General features: G+C 38.7%; 1 protein-coding gene across 6 annotated transcripts in view; it reads right to left on the bottom strand.

The window, feature by feature from the left end:
• The window catches only part of ARHGAP32 (Rho GTPase activating protein 32), a 264,019-nt gene that overhangs the window by 101,529 nt on the left and 139,556 nt on the right, over positions 1-22,934 (bottom strand). For all 6 annotated transcript variants that reach the window (XM_045860146.1, XM_045860147.1, XM_045860144.1 and 3 more), the window contains 2 exons: positions 14,678-14,764; positions 2,374-2,511 (listed from right to left, as the gene is read on the bottom strand). In XM_045860146.1, the coding sequence (XP_045716102.1) occupies positions 2,374-2,511; positions 14,678-14,764 (225 nt within the window). The remainder of the gene's footprint in view (positions 1-2,373; positions 2,512-14,677; positions 14,765-22,934) is intronic.

The following is a 22,934-nucleotide window of genomic DNA, read 5'->3' as shown; positions in this document are numbered from 1 at the left end:
AGAACTTGAACATTTCACCCGTCATCATCAGGGAGCAGGCTACTTTACAGCTTCTAATTTTATTGCTTTTTCTTTCTATTTTTGTATGGAAACCTAAAAGATACTAATCGAAAGGACACACTTGGTTTTTCTGCCCAGTTGTTCCCAGCAACCCTGACACCCTTTCTCTGGTACTTCTCCCGCGGCAGCAGGACAGCCGTGCCACATGGGATCCTAGCCCGTGGGCCAGCTGAGTGGTCCAGGAATGTAATTCAACTTGACCTGGCCTAACACAGGTTACCGCAGGAATTAGGAATTATGATATAAAACTTCAGCTCAGTCTGGCCGCTGTCTTAAAATAGGTAACAACCCAGCACCTGCTGGTAGTGACCATGTTCTGAGGCAGCATGAGAGAGAAAGTTATGCAACAGATTGACAGAGATAGGAAATGGAGATAGAGAGGCGTACAGGTTCTCAACGATACAAAAAAATGTGTGGTTTTAAGATGCTGCCAAGATTCTGCTGTAGTGTCAGTTCTTACATGATTGATGGTGTTGCTACTTTGCCCTACATACTTAATTGCCCTGGAATTAATTATAGAATTGAAATGGGCCCCCATCAGGACTTGGAAGAATTCTGCACTGTTTTTGAGCATTCACTGCAGCTGCCAAGAAGTCTAATGTTAATGCAATTCTTGTTGTCTTGAGAAAATATGTTGTTTGCTCTCTAGAAGCCTTTCTGGTTTTCTCTCTGCTTTGACATTTTGCAATTTTTACTACATGTTTCTAAATGTGTGTCTTTTCACTCATTACATTAGCACTTAATGGGACCACTTAATTTGAAAATATGCCTTTTTTAACTTTAGGGAATTTTCCTATATTAATGTTTAGTGAATTCCACTGAGAGGAAAGCAGGGACTTCTCAATCTATTCTCCACGTGTACCAGCTACTCTTTCACAACTTTTTATACCTTTGAGGGCTGCATTGTTACACAGCATGATCTTTCAGCTAATTCTCTATTTATCTGTGTCCATTTTTTATGTAGTCTAGCTATTCAGGTTTGCTGTCATTAAAATTAATTTACATGATCATATGTTCATTTCTAAGATCTCTTGATTATTTTACTTTTGCAAAATTCTGCTCTCATTCTATGAATGTGATTGCTTCACTCTCTGAGTATACTAATCATGTTCCTCAAGGCCCTCTGTTTGCCCTCCTGTTGTTCGTCCACAGTTGTGCGCCGCTTAACTGATGGGGATACATTCTGAGAGGTACAACCCCAGGGGATTTCATCACCGTGTGAACATCGCCGAGTGTGTGCACATACACAAACCCAGACGGTGTAGTCCACTATACACCTGGGCTATATAGTGTAGCCTATGGCTCTTACAAACCTGTACAGCATGTTACTGTGCAAACCAACATGAGATTAAATCATGCACAAGTGAAAATGATGCAACCAAGAGGCATAATATATATGAGATGAATGAGGCTGCTACCGAAATAACATGGCACATTAAGTAAAAAGAGTATATTAGAAAACAGTGCTATTAAAGTATTTTATAGTAAACACAGTCATGCATTATCAAGTATTGTGTATTGTACATAATTACACATGCTACACTTTTATGTGACTGGCGGCACAGTATGTGCGTCGACACTCTATCACCATAAACACTTGAGTACCTGAGTAATGCACTGCACTATGAGGTTATGACAGCGACCACCTCACTAGGACACAGAAAATGTTCAGCTCCATTATAATCTTGCGGGACCTCCGTCATACATGCAGTCCATTACTGACCGAAACTCTTCATGCAGCACGTGACTGCATGTTGTTTTTACCTGGAAGATCTCTAGTTCATCTGTCTTCTTGCATGTGTACTTTATGCTCATTTTCTCGTCCTCCTAAGTCTTACCCCATCTACTTTCAAACATTCTTCATAATTTCTTATTCCCTGATGGTTCTTTTCATTTTCTGTTATAAAAAAAATCTCATCCCTTTAAAAAAGTTTTAAATCCTTTATATTTTTACTAGAAATATTTGTCAGGAATGGAGGTGGACGTGTAAACATAGTCTGCTATCATAAATTAATAAGCAAACAGCATTATTTCAATATCCATGTATGATTATTACTGAAGTCAAGGTCTTTCATATTTTATATTCTCTTTGAAGAATGTCTGTTTATATACATTGCTCATTTATACATTATTACAATATGAGGTTTTCTGTTATAAAATTATACATTAAACCTACTTTACTAACCATTAGCTTTACTAATTTTTCAGTCACAAAATAATTAAATAATCCCAGGAATCATCCTGAGTGTTCACTATAAGCTTTTATTTAGTATACAAGCAAAACTTTCTGCTAATGTATATACAGTTAACTACCTCTGGGCTGTCCTTCAGGACATCTGAACGGGGAAGTTCTGAGAGCTGGGAGAACCGTCGGTCATAGATGCACAGATGAAGATGCTTGTCAAGTACTCGAAAATCTTCGTAACTTCTTTTAACAATCCAACTTTTGCCCTGTGGTTAAGAAAAAAAGGCTCCTATAATTCATCTCTATTAGAAAATGCTTATGAACCAGGCCTTATTCTAAAATGGTATTTCATTCAGGGGACTTTCTATTTTCTAATGGAAAGCTGCTACTAACACAATAATAAAAAGGTAAACCCCAAAACAATCTGGTGAGTTACATTATGTTGGAAGGTCAATAACGGACCCTGAGCCTGAACTCCCCACTAACCCTCTTCCCACCGCTCATCAGAGTCCTTCCGCTCTCTGGGGACAACCACCGTTAGATGGCTCACACAGCCTACAACCTTACCCTGCAGAAGGGGCCATAAAATAACTTTGAGTGACAGAAAACCATTAAAAATTAAAGAAAAATAAAACCAGGTTATCCCTAACATCTTCTGTGACTGACACTAGAAATAATACTAATATTAAAATTAGGTCCTCATCTATAACGGTTTGATATGCATATATTACCTAAAACCCATTATTTCTCCCCACTTCTCAGGCTTTCTTCCTTTCCTTGCCCAATCTCACAAACTCATTAAAAATAAAAACCTATTCATAGAGCATTTTTAGTACCTACTGTCTTCTAATTTTATCTTGAATCTATCACTTCCAATAGCCACAGCTTCAGTGAGGACTCACATCATTTCTTACCTGGAATATTGCTAACGCTCCCTGCCTATGATCTCCTCCCTCACTCTGCTCCCCCAATACAAAACACAACACTTATCAGTTCACACTGGCAAAAATCATTAAAAAGCAGTGTGGTCAGCAGCAATGAACAACAGGTCCTGAGTGCACAGCATCTGGTTTTTCAATATAATCTATTTTTATATGGAGACTTTCATCTCCTAAAAACCTGGAAGAACTAGAAGAATAACCCTCCAAAGTAACCAGTCATCTCAGAATGAAAGACACATTTTTTGTGTAGCTCTTCTCCATTCTCCTCAGCCAAATGGCACAGAAACAGAAGGTATCACTCATAGGGGAGATGCTGAATTTTAAACAGAGGTATGTCAAAAACTAGCACAACAAATTATCTAATCCTACTTTGGACTATAATTCCCCATTACACAGATCTCCTCTTTCAGACAGTTGTTAGAATAAGATAAGAGAATAGATGTGGCACTTTTAACGAACAGATCCTACATTTAAAGGATAGTGTTCTAGTCCCTATTCTAGGAAATGCTAGCACAATCACTCTAGAATGGGATCCAGATAATTCTGGTGATCAATCAGAATTGACAACCATTGATCCATAGGATTAAGCCCAAATATATTTGCACACATCAGAGCTTTCATTGCCTGGGTCCTGTCTACACTGATAGTCTGATCTCATTCACTACTGGTCCACGCCCTTTCTTTGCTTCCAGCTACACTCAGTTACTTCCATTCCTTCATTTGATGGGATGTATGCCCTTTCTTGCCTCCATGAGTTTTAAGTGCTATTCTGTCTACCCTGGAAAGCCATTCTTTCACTCCTTGCTCAATCAAGTTAAGCTCCTTCATTTGTTTAGTTCAACAGATGCCTCCTACCCAAAACTTTCCTGAATGACCACAGGGGGGTAAATACTTCTCTCTTTGGGATGGCAAAAAGAAAAATAAATAAAAATACACTACAAAGGCAGAAAAAATAGGGACAAACTTCTTATCACAGAGTTGCAATAATTATACACTTATACACATATTGAAAATTATGCAACATTTCAAATATCAGAAAAGTACAAAAAAAATAGCAACATGCACCCATGTCTCTATCACAGAGATTAAATACATTGTTGACTCTTGTTTCAAGGCTCCCGACATTTTTAAAGAGCAATTACCGCAGATGTAAAGCCCCATTCTCTCGTGTTCTCCTTCTAAAGGTAAGGACTGGAGTTAATGTGCATTGTTATCACGCACAAATACATGCTTTACATCTTTACTACATATTAATAATCCATAAATAATGTATACTATTATTTTGAATCTGACGTAATTCACCTATTTTTGGAACATGAACAGCATGTTGCACTTTTTCCATGTTGTCATAGGTAGCTTTATTATTAGACAAATGCTAGAGTATAATTTCCTGGAGGAGTAAAACCCCAGTCTACTTGCCCACTCCCCTGTGGGAGGGGAGCGAGGGTTTCAAGCTTGGCACTTCGGCATGCAGCACTGCAGTGAACACCTCCCCGTCTAGTCCCACACATGTGGGAGAGAGCCTCTGCAGGAGCTGCCTGCAAGCGGGACCGCTGATCCTAATGTATGACCGTTAGCAACTTCATTTTAAATTTGCCAAACTGGCCTCCAGAGTAATAATACCACTTTGGTGTGAAATGCATATTCCTAACCAGAAACCTGTTCATCTCCTCCATTTAAATGATGACTTTTACTTACTGACATGGGTGAAAGAATAGGGACTAAAGTAAGTGTCAAAGTAATTTAAATTTGCATTTGGACAAGAAGTTGTTAGCTGCCCTCATCCAAGCATTTTAAATTCACCCATTCTGTCCTCTGACTTGGGTTTGGCGGGCAATGCTTGAAAAATTGTGTACAAACACCTTTAGGAACAGGACAGCACAGTTGAATTTGTCAAAGTGATTGCCACACCAAGCCATTTTTTCTTACTTACGTTACTTGCACAGATGCTGAAGCTATACAGATTTATCTACTACTGAAATAAAGAAGTAGCTAAAATCTTGGCTCTAGGGTGTCCCAGTAAATCCTGGCTGATTAAGAATTGCATGCAGTAATAGTAATATAAAGTGCCTTGTAGAGTACCAGAAATGGCTCCTTTAATTTAAGAAACTTTCTGAGCTGAACATATCAGAATTAGGGAACAAAGTTTCCAATCAAAACCCCATGGTATCTAGCAGAACAAATGACTGGTCACCAAAAGCTCAGTAACTAAAAGGACAAAAGAATATTCTTACTGATTACTGTTATTCATATGAGGGTTTAGCCAGGGAAGAGTTAATGTATCGTCAGAGGTCGGAAGTGGTTTTCCACATTAGCTGAATTATAAGTTTCAAATGTTGGGGAGTAAAATCTTAAATTTAATATAAAGAATTTTATAAATGTTATAAATTATGAATTTTGTAAATTTAATGGCAAAAGATGTACAATGCTGACACTAATCAAAAGATAGCAGGAGTAGCTACATTAATTTCACACAGAGCTGAACTCGGATTGAGGCCAGTTATCTGGGAAGAAAGACGTTACATAATAACATAGAGGATAATTCTCCAAAAAGAAGTAACAATCCTTAATGCCTACATTAAGGCATCAAAACACATGGAGCACAAACTGATAGAACTGTGAAAGGAAATAGGTGAATCCACTATTACAGTTGGAGACTTCAACATCCCTCTAACAAAAATGGACAGATCGGCAGGCAGAAAATCAGGAAGGGCATATCTGAACTCAACAACACCATCAATTAACTGCATATAATGCACATCTATACATTACTTCATCCAAAAAACATCCCTCTCAAGTTCACATGGATCATTGCCAAGAGACCACATTCTAGGCCATAAAACAAATGCTAGCAAATTTAAATTTTTAAATACAATTTCTGCTCTCAAATCATGATGCAATTAAACTGGAAATCAATAACAAGAAGACAACAAGAAAGTCCCAAAATACCAGCAAGATTAAGCAAAACACTTCTAAATAACACATGGGTCAAAGAAAAATCTCCCAGAAAAAAATCTAAAAATTAAAATACAACATATCAAAATGCACGAGATGCAGCAAAAGCAGTGCTTAGCAGGATTACTGATAGCACTGAATGCATATATTAGAAGAGAAGGATCCAAATTCAATCATCTAAAATTCCATCTTAGGAAAATAGAGAAAGAAGGACAAATTAAAACCAAAGTAAGCAGAATAAAAGAAATAAAAATAAAAGCAGAAATCAATGAACTTGATAACAGAAAATCAAGTGAGATAACCAACAAAATCATGATGCCCTGGCTGGTGTGGCTCAGTGGGTTGGGCACCAAACTAAAGGGTCATTGGTTCAATTCCCAGTCAGGGCACATGCCTGGGTTGCAGGACGGGTCCCCAGTAGGGGGCGCACAAGAGGCAACCACACACTGATGTTTCTCTCCCTCTCTCTCCCTCCCTTCCCCTCTGTCTAAAGATAAATAAATAAAAAATCTTTAAAAAGTGGTTCCTTGAAAAGATCAATGAAATCAAAAACTCAATCCAAGATAAGTATGGGGAAAAAAAGAGAGGACACACATTACTAATATCAGAAATGAAAAAGGGAACATCACAACAGACCCTATAAACATATAAAGGAATACTATACTATAAACAATTTGTATGCCCACAAATTTCATAACAACAATGAAATGGACCAATTCCTTGAAAGACACAATCTGTCAAAACTCACACAAGAAATGAACAATCTGAATAGGTCTATAACTGTAAAGTAAACTTAATAAATAACTAATAAACTTCTAAAAAAGAAAGAACCAGGTCAAACTGGGTTCACTGGTGAGTTATACCAAGCATTTAAAGAAGAGATTATACCAATTCCTTACAATAACTTTCAAAAATTAAAGCAGAGAGAATACTTCCTAATTCATTCTATGAGGCTAGAACAAGAAAGAAAAAATACAGACCAATATCTCTTGTGAATATCAATGTAAAACTCCTCAATAAAATTTTAGCTACTAGAATCCAACAACATATAAAAATAATTATACACCACAATCAAGTGGAATCTATCCCAGATACAGAAGGCTGGTTCAACATTCAAAGTCAATTAATGTAATCCATGACATCATCAGAAGAGAAAAAAATTCCAGGATCACATCAACCGATACAGAAAAATATCTGATCAAATGTAACACTCGTGATAAAAATATCTCAGTAAACTAGGAATACAGGAGAACTTCCTCAGGCTGATAAAGAATACCTATTGAAACTCACAGTTATGCCCTGGCTGGTGTAGCTCAGTGGGTAGCTAAACTGGGTGAGCCCTTAACAGACACCTCACCAAAAAGATATACAGATGACAAATAAGCATATGAAGAGATAGTCCACACTGTAGGTCATCAGAGAAATGCAAATTAAAACAGCAGCAAAATACTACTATACCCCTACTGGAATGACAAAACTCCAGAAACACTGATATCACCCAATGTTGGCGAGAATGTGAAGCAACAGGAACTTTCCTTCATTGATGAAATAGTACAGCCACTCTGGAAGGCAGTTTGTCAGTCTGTTACAAAACTAAACATACTCTAATCATAGGGTCCAACAATTACATTCCTTGGTGGTTACCCAGATGAGCTGAAAAGTTATGGCCACACCAAACCTACACACAAATGCTTATAGAAGCTTTCATTGTAACTGCCAAAACTTGGAAGCAATCTTCAGCTGATGAATGAATAAATAAATAAATTGTGGTACACCTAAACAATGGAATATTGTTTAGCAATAAAAAGAAGTAAGGAAGCTGTAAAAAAGCAGAAAGGACACTTAAACGCATATTACTAAGTGAAAGAAGCCAACCTGAAAATGTTACTTTCTGCATAATTCCAACTATCCGACATCCTGGAAAAGGCAAAACTATGGAGACAATAAAAGGACCAGTGGTTAGCAGGAGTTAGGGAGAGGTGAGAAATGAACAGGTGGGGCACAGCTGACTTTTAGGGCAGTGAAACTATTCCGCGTGATACTAGAGTGGCGGATACATGGCACTGCAAGTGTATCTAAACCCACAGACTGCACACCACTGTGAGGGAGCTCTTGGTGACAACGGTGTGCCAACGTTAGATCCATCCGTTGTGACAAAGGCACCTTGTTGGTGGGCAATGTCCACCATGGAGGAGGACGTGCACATGTGGGAACTATGTACTTTCCACTCAATTTTGCTGGGAATCTAAAACTGCTCTAAAAAATGAAGTTCACTAATTTAAAAGAGTAATCATGTCCTCTTCCATCTAAGCAGTCTTGCTCACAGACATAAGTATCAACAACCAGCCACATAAATGCAGCAACCTTGAGAGTCTCAAAAAGTAAATGCTAGAGACTGGATTTCAAAATTCATTTCTTCACATATAAGTGAATTGATTTCTTTCAACTTTTAAAAAATATCCGTGTGCCAGCAAAAGTCTGCTTTTTATAGATTTTCATTCACGAAATTAAAACCTTAACATGTAATTTGTAAATCAACTAAAACTATGTTAAATTCACTGAGTAAATTGTAGAAGTAGTAAAATATCTCATATTTTCAGCAGCTATAAAAGGACTTCAAATTTCATATATAAAAAACAGTCTCAATCATCCAATTCCCAGACTGAATAAAGTAAATGATAAGAATATTTTAGAAGTTCAATTATAGTATAAAAAAAATAAAAACAAAAACAAAAACAGAACAAAAATGCTTTTTCTTTTTTAAAGATTTTATTTATTTATTTTCAGAGAGGGAAGGGAGGGAGACAGAGAGAGAGAGAAACACCAGTGTGCGGTTGCTGGGGGTCATGGCCTGCAACCCAGGCATGTGCTGGTTGGGAATCGAACCTGCGACACTTTGGTTCGCAGCCCGCACTCAATCCACTGAGCTATGCCAGCCAGGGCCACAAAAATGCTTTATACACATCTGCCTAACTTGTTATTTGCTGCTAATTTCTATCCTTAAAAAATTACTATTATCAAGTAATGATTGTTATTCATGGGTAACAAAAATCAACAATTCTTGACAAGGCTTAAAAATAAGAAAATAAGAATATCCCAATGTGTACAGGGTCACATTTCTAAGACAAAAGTTTGTTCTTCTTTCTTTCATTTATTCACCAGTTATTTTCTGAGTACCTAAATAATACTAAGCACTGAAGTGAGCATTAGAGATGCAACAGAGGAAGGACCATCAAACTTCTGACTTCTTAGAATTTATTTCTAATGAGAAAACAAATACTCTTTAAAGTAAATAAATACATAAATGAAATATTGATGGTGTTGTACTATAAAGAAATAAGGAAGAACCTACTTCACGTAGGGTGGCAGGAACAGCCCTTCTGAGGACATGATATCTAAGCTGGATCCTGAGAACTGAAAGGGCACTGAACACCCAAGCGCTCAGTGTGAGTAGTTATGGGCTGATCAACGTTCAGTGCCTTGTTGTAGGAAAAAGCTTAGGGTCTTTTAGGAACTGACTAAAGCCAGTGTGACCGGAGCATAGGAGTGAGAAGACTATCATGACATGAAGCAGAAGACGCAGGCCTGTCCACATGGGTGCAGGGTCCTCACAGGCCTTGCTAAGTAGGGAGTTTGGGTTTAGCTCTCAACACAGTGAAAATCTGTTGTGGAGCTTTAACCCTAAGAGTAACGTGTTTCAGTGAACACTTTACACCACTTTGGCAGTTTAGAGGGTTATGTTCAATTACAGGGTGCAAACCCAGATTCTATCATACTGGCTCAACAAGAGATAATGGCTTATGCAAGCTTGGCAATAGCAGAGATAGGAAGAGATAGGCAAATTCAAGATAGAACTGCTGTTCTTCCTGAGAAGAACAGTCTTCACCCATGTCCTTGGAAGTATCTGTATCATGGGAAAGTTAATACTGTGAATGGCATCTTTAATCATATGATAAACCTCTGCGCAAAGGGAAAGACCTGATTTAAACCTCAGCCTGGCCTCGTCCTAGATACAGGACCTGACACAAGTGACTTAACACCTGTGAGCAGCAGTTTACTCATCTGCAACTTGGGAACGGCAACACCTGCATTTCACAGAAGAGGTACAAGGTTCAAATAACAATCAGCCTACATATTTCATTTGCACAGATGCTCTCCAAATGTTAATAGGCAACCCCACCCCCAGTAACAGCATTTTCTAAATGGACTGAGTGGAGGAGATATTTAATACTCAGGAATGCATTTCTGATGTTGGAATTTCAAGCATCAAAATACAGGAGATATTTTGAGGTAAAGAGGTAGTCCCCTAAAACCAACTGGGACACAGTGGAGCCTTTATATTACTGTAAATACTTATAAAACACTTGATCTTCAGGGAAAAATAAACTATTATATTGATGAATTCTAGTTAAAATATAGAGAAAGTGAATACAATCCAACTGCAGTAAGAAACATTCATTTCAACTACTCTAAAGCTTACTAAGGGACAATAAAATACTTAGTATTTATGAAGCAACAATTATTCTTACAATAACAAAACTATACTTACAAAAGGGAAAGACCAGAACAGGATTTTCATTACAGCACATGTTAAAATAAATTCTTGCAACAACTAGGTGTAAAATTGTTATTTTAAAATTAACCCTTAAAAGTTGGTGTTTGCTTATTTGCTAAAGAATAAAAACACAGAATATTGAATGTTTTTAAGACTCACTACCAGTGTCATTACATTTATAAATGCTTTATTCTATGTAGTGGGGCTCAATATACTTAGTGGCAGGGTTTATCTAATTTTGGCTTTTAATTATTGAACTTTTAACATTTGAAACAAAAATTTACCCTATTCCTGAATTTCCTGAGGTTTGTATTAATTTTCATTGATTTCAAACTGAATACATTGTTTCTTGAAAAGTAGGGGAAACAGAGGAAGAATTAGTATGATTTTCCAGAAAAAAAAAGTATTCCCATTCAAATAAATATTATGGTACAAATTGGAAAGTGTTTCTTCACCCACACTAGCTAACTTGTTTTTCATACGTAACACTTTTCCCCCCAGTTTATTTAATTGGAAAACAGAATAAAAAGATAAGGGAGGGAATATCTAAAGTACAATATGCATATATTGGTTAAGACAACTTCCTCTAAATAAAAATTACTATAGGAGGGCGGGAGTTGACAGCTCAAGCAGGGAACTAAAAACCTGTTCTCTAAGGCACTCAGGAGAGTTGTTCTATCCATGGTCGATATCCAGCTGGGACACACCAGTATGGATAACTTGGTTTGTATGACATGTATCTACTCCAATTGCACTGGGCCCATGCTGTGTCAGCTGTTAAATATTTTTACTATCACAAGACTTATAATCTCTTATAAGATTAAACCCAGTTGGTCTAGACGCTCCCTTATAGGCTCTTGATTTGAGACTTCCACTTAAAGTTCTCTCTATAAGTATCTTAATTAATACATACAGGCTACCTAGGTCCTGTCCACTGAAGTCATGCAGAGAAACTCAGTGGGGCCCTGTCCGGGTAGCTCAGTTGTTTGGAGCATCGTCACGATACAATAAGGTTGTGGGTCCCATCTCCCATCAAAGCACATAAAAGAGTCAACCGGTGAATACATAAATAAATAGAGCAACAGACTGATGTTTCTCTCCCCCATCTCTCAAATCAATAATTTAAAAAAATTTTAAAGAGATTTAGATGGTCAGTTTCCATGTCTTTTATAATTTTTTATTACCATTTGGGATATGCTCACAAATTTCAGAGTAGCCAACCAAGAATGAATCATATTAGAAAATGGGGAAAGAACAGGAAAAAATCCCACTAGACTAAGGCTCACTAGACTAAGGCTCAAATCTTGATTTTTCTCTTTAATTAACACTTTTGAGTCTTAGATTCATCATCTGTAAAATGGAAACCAGACTGTTCACCTCACAGACTGTTGTAGGAATTAAATGACAGCCCGCATGTCATAGTATCTGTGCACTACACACAGGTGATCAAAAATGCCTACTAAATCTGGATCAATTCATCATGAAAATCATGGTTTACATTTCTGAGTTCACGATTTAAAAAGAAATCAAAACTTTGAAGGGCAGAGGCAAAGACACAATTAAAAGGTTCAAAGGTAAAACCTAAAAGAATCAATGTCACTCAAACTATAGAAGGGGAAATTTTCACAATTTAATTGGCCATTTTCTATGAAAGAATAAGGGGAAAAAGTGGGTTAAGATGAAGCACCAAGAATACTGGTTAAATAAGAAGAATTTCAAGAGCACATTATTAAAATCAGAAATTAGCAAAGATATGAAATGCATGCATAAGTGTATCTGGAATGGACAGATTGCATCAGCATGCAATGATCTCATCTGAAGACTAAACAATCTCTCAACTCTGTTGTTGTTTGTAAATTCCAAGGAGATGCAAGAAAAACTGGCAATCAGAACAATGAAGTCCTTAGCAGCTCCTGCTAAGATTTCATATAGCTTAGGAAAGCCATCTCAGTAATTTGGGCCTCAATTTCCTCATTTGCAAAATTAGAGAGTTTGATTGTGAGACTCCTACAGTTATAAATAATACATGACTCTCATTTAGTATGGTTTATGGCCGACCTCTGTGGCAGGATACAGAAGGTAAGCCATGGGAATGCATCAATGACTATTTACGGGGAAGCAGAGACGTGTGATGGCATTGTTACAATGCAGTAAATTACTGCTTTGATGTAATAAATAGTACACCAAGTAGCCTAAAATTTGGTAAGCAGCCTGACAAGATATTTACAACCAGGAAATAACCTAATTATCTAGGTCACTATTTATGGAAGCATAACCAAATAACAATTACACATTCTAATGTATGGTATCAAAATATCATAGATAACTTTTGAAAGTCAATTTTTAAAAAACCGCAGATATACTGTGCTTTACTTAAGAGAATGAAAGTATCTGCATTGTCAGAACATACAGAAATTAATAGTGAGAAGAAAAGATGCTAACAGGCTTTAGAGTAGAGGGATCAATAAATTCATTATGGCATGCCTACCATGTAGTCTAGATGAAGAAGACATGTTTTCTAGTCATCTGTTAGTTGAGGTTCATCACAAGAGCACTTAACATTTTCACTTAAAAATTAACTCACCAAATAGAAAAATCTTATGAAATATGAGATGAAACTTAGTGATTCAGAGCTGCCTACTTCCTCAGAGGAACTGAGATGACACACAATAAAACATGGATAAACGATATGTGACTTTGGACATCTTATTCATATAAAAGCCAAATCAGTTTTCAATATCATATTCTGAGACCTATAAATAAAAGCACTTAATTTTGAAAAGTTTTCCTTAAGGTCAACAAGACTAAATATTTCCCATATGAGATAAGCATCAGACTTTTCCAGGCTATTTAATTTTTAACTTCATGTACATAAATAATACTGTTCAGGAAAAAAGAACATAAATGTCCCTATCTTACTCACTCCCAAAGAAAACTAAAATCTTTGTATATAAGAAAGATTTCCTTGAAAACACTTGCTTTACAATGGCTAATTTAAAAATAGACAGAAAGCTCAATAAACACATGCTAAATAAATACTATCTGATTACCTGATGGAGGAAATATTCAATGCTACCTATGACATAATTTAAATCTCACTAAAAGCAAGTCATAATTCCCTGGCCAGGTGGCCCAGTGGGTTGGAGCATCGTTCCATACACCAAAAGACTGCGGGTTCGATTCCTGGTCAGGACACAAACCTAGGTTGTGAGTTCGATCCCCAGTTGGGGTGAGTATAGGAGGCAACCTATCAATGTTTCCCTCTAACACCAATGTTTCTTTCCTTTCCTCTTTCTCTAAAATCGATAAATATATCCTTGTGTAAGGATTGAAAAACAATAATAAAATTAAAAATTTTTAAAAGCACAGTTCTAAAACATACACACACACATTACACTGATATGCCACAGTAGAACTTACCACCTTGCTTCGCAAAGTGAGCATCTGAGACAGAGACAACATAGCCTGCTGTTTCACTACATATTGTGCTCTTCTTACTTCACCATAAACAATGTATTTTCCTTGCTCTTACAAGCAGAATTTTCATTTATGTCTGTAAATTAAATATCTATAGAAATGACTCTTTGAAATGGACTGTCTCAACTCTGGATACATATAGAAATACCAAAATGACTAGGGGAAAGAATAAAATAGAACATCTATGTTATCATAGTCACTTTTATTCATTCACAAGTGTCTAAAACCTTAAAAACACTGTGAGAAAATGCAGACAGAAGCCGTGTATGGTGCAGTGCTAAACCGCACACTCCACTCAGTACTGCATGAACACATTATTTTCTTTTTAAAAGGATACCATTTATTTTCTGAACAAGAGTCATTCGTAGTCCAATTTCAATAGTGTACAAGTATTTTTCTGTGGATTCTGCTAAGCAATGTGAGAAATTCATTAAAGAAAGAAATAGTACCTGAAAATAATTTTTATTGCATTTTATGTGACATGGAAAACACCCACAAAATTACCTGACACGCAATGTGCACGAGGTAGACCAGCTCTTTAGATTCACAGCCATTTTTCGTTATGTCATTCTGTTCTTCTGAAAGTGAAAGCTGTGGCAAAGGAGAAAGGGCAGAGGAGAGGGGGAGTCATGATTAATAAACCAGAATAAACGAAGTAGTCAGTGATACTTGGAGTCTCACATCAACTTAATGCAGGGTATGCCTTATAAGAGAACTCTACTACTTTATGGCAGATAAAGAATTCAGGATTTTAAAAAAATACCCTAATGAGCAGTGAATAAAATACATTCGTTCAAGAGCAGGTCTTCACTTCCTTAACTTACAGGGCACAGGTGAAAGGCAGGCATCAAGGTGGTCCCTGAGAGACAGCATGGCCAAGGGGCTCAGAGGCCAGGCTTACTGCAGAGACTGCAAACGGGCTGCCCAGGGAACAAGCTGGCCCCACCAACATGTTTTTAGACTCACAGTACAGGTCTGCACGCTGGATTTTATTTAATTTTTATTTGAACCACCAGCTAGCATTTAGAAACTGAGTGTTTTCAAATGAAAAATACATATTTCTGGCTTCTATTGAAAAATCAGGACATGTGAAATACTAGACCCACATTCTCGCATGGGCAACAACCGACTGGAGCTGGAAGTGACAGACCCTTTTGAATGTGTTCTCCAAGGGACTATGCCACAGACTCGATTACGCTTGATTTTTCACCAGTATGTAGATGAATGTTAACTGTCATTCACTGTTCTGCTTGCTTTGTTATTTTTTATATCCTACTCATTGCACTCATTTATCTTACATACCTGCCCTAACTAGAAATGTGAATTTGCAAGCTCTGCTCCCAAAACAGACACCCTGAGTTCAAAAGTGTCACTAACTGCTTGTATAATATTGACCTTTCCACTTAATCTCTCATCTGGAAAATGGAGATGACATAATAATGCCTATTCCCAAGTTTGTGAGTATTAAATGGGATATTGCGCTTAAAGTGTTCACCAAGGTACCGGTACCTGGCATTCAGTAGGTACTTAATGTATGTTACCTATCATCACAGTTAATGTTATGAGAAATATATGGTTGATGAAGATATATTCTCTGTTTTTGAAAGCAATGTCAGAGGAAAAATTTAAAAAATACCTCCTGGTATTAAGTAAGAGACATTTACAAGAGAGAACGATCATTCTCACACTATCCAATATAAGCTAGATTAATCACAAAATCATAGTGTTTTTTTTTTTAAGTAAAAGAATTAAGGGTGAAATGAAGCCTAAATGAGTAAGTCACAGAAAATGACAATACTTCCGTGACTCCGAAGTGATTAATGGATGTGTTGGAATGCCCGGGAAAGACCCAGGAGGATAAAGAGTCTGCCTTAGACAGGGGAGGCAGAAACCGGCAAGACCCAGAACAATGGCATGTGGACTGGAGTGATACAGTAAAATTCAAGGTACACCTATGACAGAGAGTCCACACCCATCCATCGACAGATTCCCACAGGTATTCACTAAGTGTATCAGGCCAGTACACCAAAGGCAGGAGGAAGAGCAGGGACAAACCCGGGGAGTGTATACAGCCTCCCTAAGCACAGGGCAGCTAGCTAATGCTGTGGATGGGGAACAGAGCCAAAAAGCCCAAATGAGACACATCCCTCTGAGGCCCTCAGACAGCCAACAACCGAAGGGTTCTGGTGGCACAGGAAAGCTGAGAAAACCCCTGCAGAGGCAACTCAACTTCATAGAGTATAAGACAGCTACACACCAAGATCTGGGCTCGGGTAGAGGAACGGAGCTCTGTTTTGGCATGGAAAGCTGGACAAAAACCTGGAGAATGAGAACTAGCAACCAGGTGGTTTTCTTCTAATGAAGAAAAGAACACAAGTTCTCTCCATCAGTTCAGAAACCTAGTGGCTTAGCTGTAAAGCACAGAGAAATCTTCAGACACCTTGCCCATTTTCAAGTCCCCTTGATAGGGAAAAAAACACAAAAAACAAACCAAAAACACCTCCTGAACTTACACTCACAGTATTTAAAAGTAATGATAAACTAAAGCTGCCAGAAGGCCAAATCTATACAACTATAGGTCAGCTTGCCTCAGCCCCTCAATCAAACACAACAAACATAATCCAATATAACAACCTAACAGACTAGAAGAAGGGGTAAGTCCATTCCTAGAGATAAGTATTTACTGACTTTACAGAACTAGCACAAAAAATTACAAACGCGCACAGAAACAAGAAATTGTGACCGATGGTCAAGAAAAGAAACAATAAAAGGAATCAGACACAAAGGGCCCAGATATTGAAATAATAAAGAGAACATAAGTTATGACAGAAATTCTAAAATGAACTTGAAAAGATAATAATATGGGACACATGGGAAAATGTAGCAGAGACCAAAACTACAAAAATATTCAAAATAAAATGCCAGAAATAAAAGCTGTATCAGATATCAACAGCAAACTGGACACAACAGATAAAGGATCAGTGAACTTGAAAACAGGTCATTGGAAATTATCAAGTTAAAACAAAAGGATACAAACAAGGAGAACCACACACAACAGTACGTTTGAGATCTCTGAGAGAACACCAGATGACCACGTGTACAGCTGGACACCAGAGGAAAATGAGACAGACGGCAACGCAGAGAAATGTTTGGTGAAATCAAATACTTCTAAAACTGGTAAAAGATATCAATTAACAAATTCAAGAAAGTTAGTGAACCTCACATAGGAGAATTTTTAAAAAATCGATACTAGACATTCTACAATCACACTTTTAAACAACAAAGAGACAAACCTCTTTGCAGTAGGCTGGAAAATAAAACAGATTGCATGAAGGTAGAAAATGTGACTGACAGCTGAATTCTCCCCTGAAGGAAGAGAGGACATAAGAAAAAGAGAAACGTCTTTAAAGCGGTGAAGGAAAAGAGCGTTAAGTCTATATCCCATGAAAATCACCTTAACAAATGTAAGAGACGGGGACACATTTACAAATGACAAGGGCTGAGAGGCCTTGTCTCCAGCAGACCAGTGCAAGAAAGAAAGCTACAACAACTTCTTAGGCTGAAGGGAAATGGTACTGGATAAAAAATTCAGAAATGCAGAAGGAGTAAATGATACTAGAAGGGGTAAATATTTAAGTAAACATAAAACAGCTAAATTTGCAACAATAACAGATGGGAGAAGTTTGAGACTATCTTAATAGTTCTGAAAAAAGAAAATAAATTGTCTTGGATTTTATACATACCTAAACTACAAGAAAAAAATAAGAGCAAAAATTATGGAATTTCTAAACCATAACGAGGGGAATAAAATGTTTAAATATCAATAACTACAACAGAAATAAAAAATGCAAGTAAAATCAATCTTCCTAAGCAGAACTGGGTGGCGGAGGAGAGAGAAGGGAAGAAGAGAGCAAACTTCCAAATGAAGGCAAGGAGATATGGGGGCAGGGAGAATACAAAACTAAAGGCAAAGGCAGATGGTCAGATGGTGTCAACAGAACAGTGGAGCAGGCAGCTCCAAACTTGAGTTCCCCACAGAAACATGGGAAAACAAACTAAAAACTCTCCAAATCAACTTTCTCACTACTCTAGAAAACAGTGAAAGGTTTACAACCACCATAAGAACACCAAATCAAAAAAGCCAACTTAAAAACTGCAGGAAAGCGTCGCAGCAGTTCTACTTGCCCTGCTCCAGCTCCTCCCCAGTCAGCGGCACTGTGGCAGAGGCGGCTCCAGTTCCCGGTGTGGGACCCTGGTCCCCGGGTCCGCAGGAGTAAAGACGCATTAGCAAACTACTGTGTGAATCTATTCCAATCTGTCTGGTGACCCCCTGAAGAACTGGTGCAAGACACAAACCTCTGTTTCATTAAACTTGGAACTGACTCAGGGACAATAAGCAGCAGCATTGTTCAAAAATACTGTAAAGTAAACAAGAAACCTGTAGCCACCTGAAGCAAAAGATTATAGTTAAGACATAAAATAGTTTAAAACCCAGGAGGAAAAGCTGAGGAGAGAGGTTCTTTGTGAAATTAGGGCATTGAAAAACCCACGAATGTGTCCAGGGCAGAACACATGCCCACAGAAGATATAAGAATATCCGACCCTTTCACCTCCAACTAATCTTAGAGTTGAATGAGTGCCCTAACACAAAGAAAATGTGCAAAAGCTGGACAAAGTACCAGTTTTGTTTATTTTTAGCTCCTGACATTCAAGGAATTACCTGAAAAAAAAATACATACTACCTGAACACGAGCTAAAAGAAGAGAGACTTTACTGAGAAGCCATGAGAGAGAATAGTCTTTGCAAAAATAATCTGGAAAAGTTACTAAACAAACAGACAACTACATCCTTCATGAACAAAAACAACTGTAGAAAGGTGTGAATCTGATTGCCAGGGTCATCACATTATAACATTCAAATGTCCAGTACGCAATGAAAAAAATCACAACATACACCAAAAACAAACAAAAACACCTCACCAACCCTAGGAAGGCAGGGGTCATTATCAAGAAAACTAAAAATAAGACCATAGAATCTGTTTCTGAGAAGTCTAGATACAGGATTTTAAGTAGATTTCAAATGAACTATCTAAAATACACTCAAAGAGCTCAAAGAACCCACAAAGAACTAAAGGAAAGCAGGAAAACAATGCAATGAAAAGAACTTAAAAAAGAGAATCAAACACAAACTGGGAGATGACAAATCACTTATTAAAACAAAATTTCACTGAAAGGATCAACAGCAGATTTGGGGAGGAAGAAAAATCAACTTATTTAAAGAAAGTATAAATAAAATTATACAGTCCAAAGAACAAAAAGAAAAAGAAATTTTTTAAAGTGAAAAGTGCCAAAGGGAGCTATAGGACATCATCAAGAGGACCAAAACTCATCCTGGCAGGTGTTGCTCAGTGATTAGAGCATCATCCTGTAGACCAAAAGGCCATGGGTTCGATCCCTGGTCAGGCACATACATGAAGGATGTTTCTCTCTCACATCGATACCTGTCTGTCTCTCTCTCCTCACCCCTTCCCCATCTCATTGCTAAAAAGCAATGAAAAAAATGTCCTCCATTGAGGATGAAACAGGACCAAAACTTGCATTATGGAAATCTGAGAAGAAAAAACAGGGATAGACATGAAGAGATTATTTGGGAAGAGATATTAAGAATATGGAGGAGTAGGAGAATGCTGACTCTAGAGCCCCTTCATAAAAATGAGGATTAACAACTACCCACTAACAAGAATGCCTCTGCGAAAATACTAGAACCTAGGGGTGAAGTCAAAGCAAACCCTAGGAACAAAAGTTTGAGAAAAATTGCATTAAAAAGGTAAGAGGGTTTCACTTAGACAGCCTCTCCTCTCTCCCCGGTCGGCAGAGAATCACACTAAGAGGGATTCCCTGGGAACATGGTTTCTCCAGTGGGGAAAAAAAAGCCCAAGATGGACATCCAGCTTCCCCAGCCTCTCCAGTGTCTAGCAGCAAATGTCAAGACCTCTGTCTTGCCTCAGGGAACACTGGGGAATAGGCAGAGATAGGCCACTCAAAGTCACTTAGTGACAAAAAAGGGGAATGGGGCACACAGTGACCAGTGAAGTGAATGGATTTTGGAGGTGGCACCATGTCCCTGCTGGTGACACTGCCCCACAAGAGAAACCCAACCAACAGCACTACACAGCCACAGAGCCAAAATGCGGCCTTGCAGGGCCAGGGGGCACAATCATCAGTTCATCCAACTGGAGTCTCCAATCGACAGACCCGGCAACCACTGAGCACAGTGAGTGATCCTAACCAATTGTGGAGTCCAAACTACAGCCGTACCCAGCCACAAGGCACTGCTTTCGGCCCTGCCCAACCCGGAAATCCAGTCAGCCATCACTCTTGACCAGCAGCCCTGCCTAGATGGGGAATCTAGCAAGTTACCCCACACACATGAATGGTTAAGACCTATGCACACTGACCCACCATCTCAAAGCCAACCTGTAACCCCACCCACATGCACAGAACAGCCTCCAGCCTCACCAAACCCCAAAGCCCAGCCTGCAGCCCCACCTGAACACCAGCTCAGCCAGAGGCACCAACTGACCAGGATGCAGCCACACCTGGCCAGTGGCGATGACAAGCCCAGCATGCAGCATGCCTAGTCATGGAGCCCAGCAAGTGGTCCTGTCTGAGGGTGAGGTCCAGCCAGCAGCCCCACCTGACCTCAGACAATGAGTAGCAGCCCCATCCACCAGAGATCCCAGCAGCAAGCTCACCCTTCCTCAGACACTACTGCCAAGTGGACTGGGGAAACTGAGACAAGAAAATAAAACAAGGCCCAGCAGTTTGGGCAACTTATTGCCAGCTGGCGAATCACAAGAACTTACCTCCCCTCACCTAGGACACTGAGAGTAAGTGGTTTATATCTCCCCTCCCTAATCAAAGAATACATAATTTAAATCTCCCTGGTTTGGGGGATAGAGAACAGAGACTCAATTAATGTCATTTGTGCCAGCTAACCCCAAGGACAGCTGAAGTCAGGGGAACAAATAAATAAAACCCCATTAAAAGCCAGGCAGATTCAAGATTAAAAGTTAAACAGTATGGTGGACCACAGAACATCCCCCAAACCTCCTATGCACTCATTTTGACACATCAGCATGTAAAATTCACCTGGAAAGCTGATGAACATTCTGCTGAAACCCTCCCTAAGCTTCTCACCCACAGGAAAAAGAGAAAAAGCCCTCCGGACAAAGACTCAATGCAGGCTCGCTCTACAGCACATCCATATCCCTTGCTAAACTCTAAGGTCCCTGTGAGACTTGCAGCCAGGGGAGCAGTGGGCAGCAGCGGCTCTACCCGGGCTCACCCCCTGAACCCGTCTCCAGGGCCCCCCTTTCTCTGACTTTGCCCAGGGAGCTGGCAGCAGCCCCGCCGTGGCTCACTGTTCCCCTATAGCGTTTCCAGGGAGTCAAAGCAGAGCACCACCTGGGCTCTCCCCCGTTGCCTCTTCTCCCCTAAGCCCTCCCTTTGTACCACTGCCCCAGCTTTAACAAACACACTCTCGAAACCACCTGGACTCTCGGTGTGAAATCTTTCCTGCACGAAGTCAAGGACCCACACACTACAGGCCGGCCTGAGAGAGACCAGCTTGGGGCCAGTCCCTGTCGGGCAAGACTACCAAGTGGCCCACTCAAAACCACAAGTTGGGCCGACTGGTGAAAGTCTTTCTCCACCAAAACAAGCCCGTGAAGACTGGAGGAGGTAACCACTTCTATAAGTGCACAGACACGGGTGCAAGCACCCAGGGTAGTGACAGAGCAAGGAAGTAGGACACTGCCACAGGCGGCACATGAAAATCCAGGACAGGTCCTAAACAATGCAGCTTTGTGAGAATCATCACCTTAAAGAAGTCAAACAAAAATCCAAGAAAACACAGACAACTAAAGGAAAGTAATACACAAATATACAAAGGAAAACAATACACAAAGTGAGAGCTTTAACCAAGAAATAAAAACCATTAAAACTACACATTATACAGCTAAAGAGCATAATGACTAACTGAAAATTACAACTGATAGTTTAACAGCAGACTCAATCAAGTAACAGAAAGAATCAATGAACTCAAAGGCAAGTCATTCAAAACTATCTATTCAGAGAAGCAAAACGAAAAATGAATGGAAAAGTGTGAAGAAAGACTACAGAATGTAGTCAATAAATGACAGGCATGCATTACTAGAGACCCATAAAAGTTAGAGGGAGAAAAGGGGGCAGAAAACCTATTTAAAGAAAAAGTGGCTGAATACATTCCAAATTTAAAGAATATGTATATACCCAAATCATATGCCATCCAAACAGGACTTCACCATGACACATTATAATCAAATTATCAAAAGCCCAAAAAGACAGAATTTGGGAAGCAAGAAGAGAAAAGACTCTTCAAATACAAGGGAACCCCATAAGGGTATCAGCAGAAACTTGGTAGGCGAAGAGAGAGATGATACGTTCAAAATGTTGAAGAAAAAGAACTGCAAAACAAAAATATGATCCATGGCAGTGCTTCCTGTCACAGAAGAAAAAGAAATAAAGACACTTTCAAATAAATAAAAGCTGAGGAAGTTCACACTAAATCTGCCTTACCAGAAATTGTAAAGAAAGTTCTTCAAACTGAGATGAAAAGGTGCGAAGAAACAAGGTAAAAACATAAATGAGTAAAACTCACTGGTAAAGGTGAATAATGGTCAAATTCAGAACACTCGAATAATGTAGGAGTGCTGTGCACA

Source organism: Phyllostomus hastatus, unplaced genomic scaffold (assembly GCF_019186645.2).
Source record: "Phyllostomus hastatus isolate PE091 unplaced genomic scaffold, TTU_PhHast_1.1 phas_scaffold_193, whole genome shotgun sequence".
Lineage (NCBI taxonomy): Eukaryota > Metazoa > Chordata > Mammalia > Chiroptera > Phyllostomidae > Phyllostomus > Phyllostomus hastatus.
The sequence above is the reverse complement of the archived record's forward strand: the minus strand, read 5'-3'. Positions and strand labels throughout refer to the sequence as shown.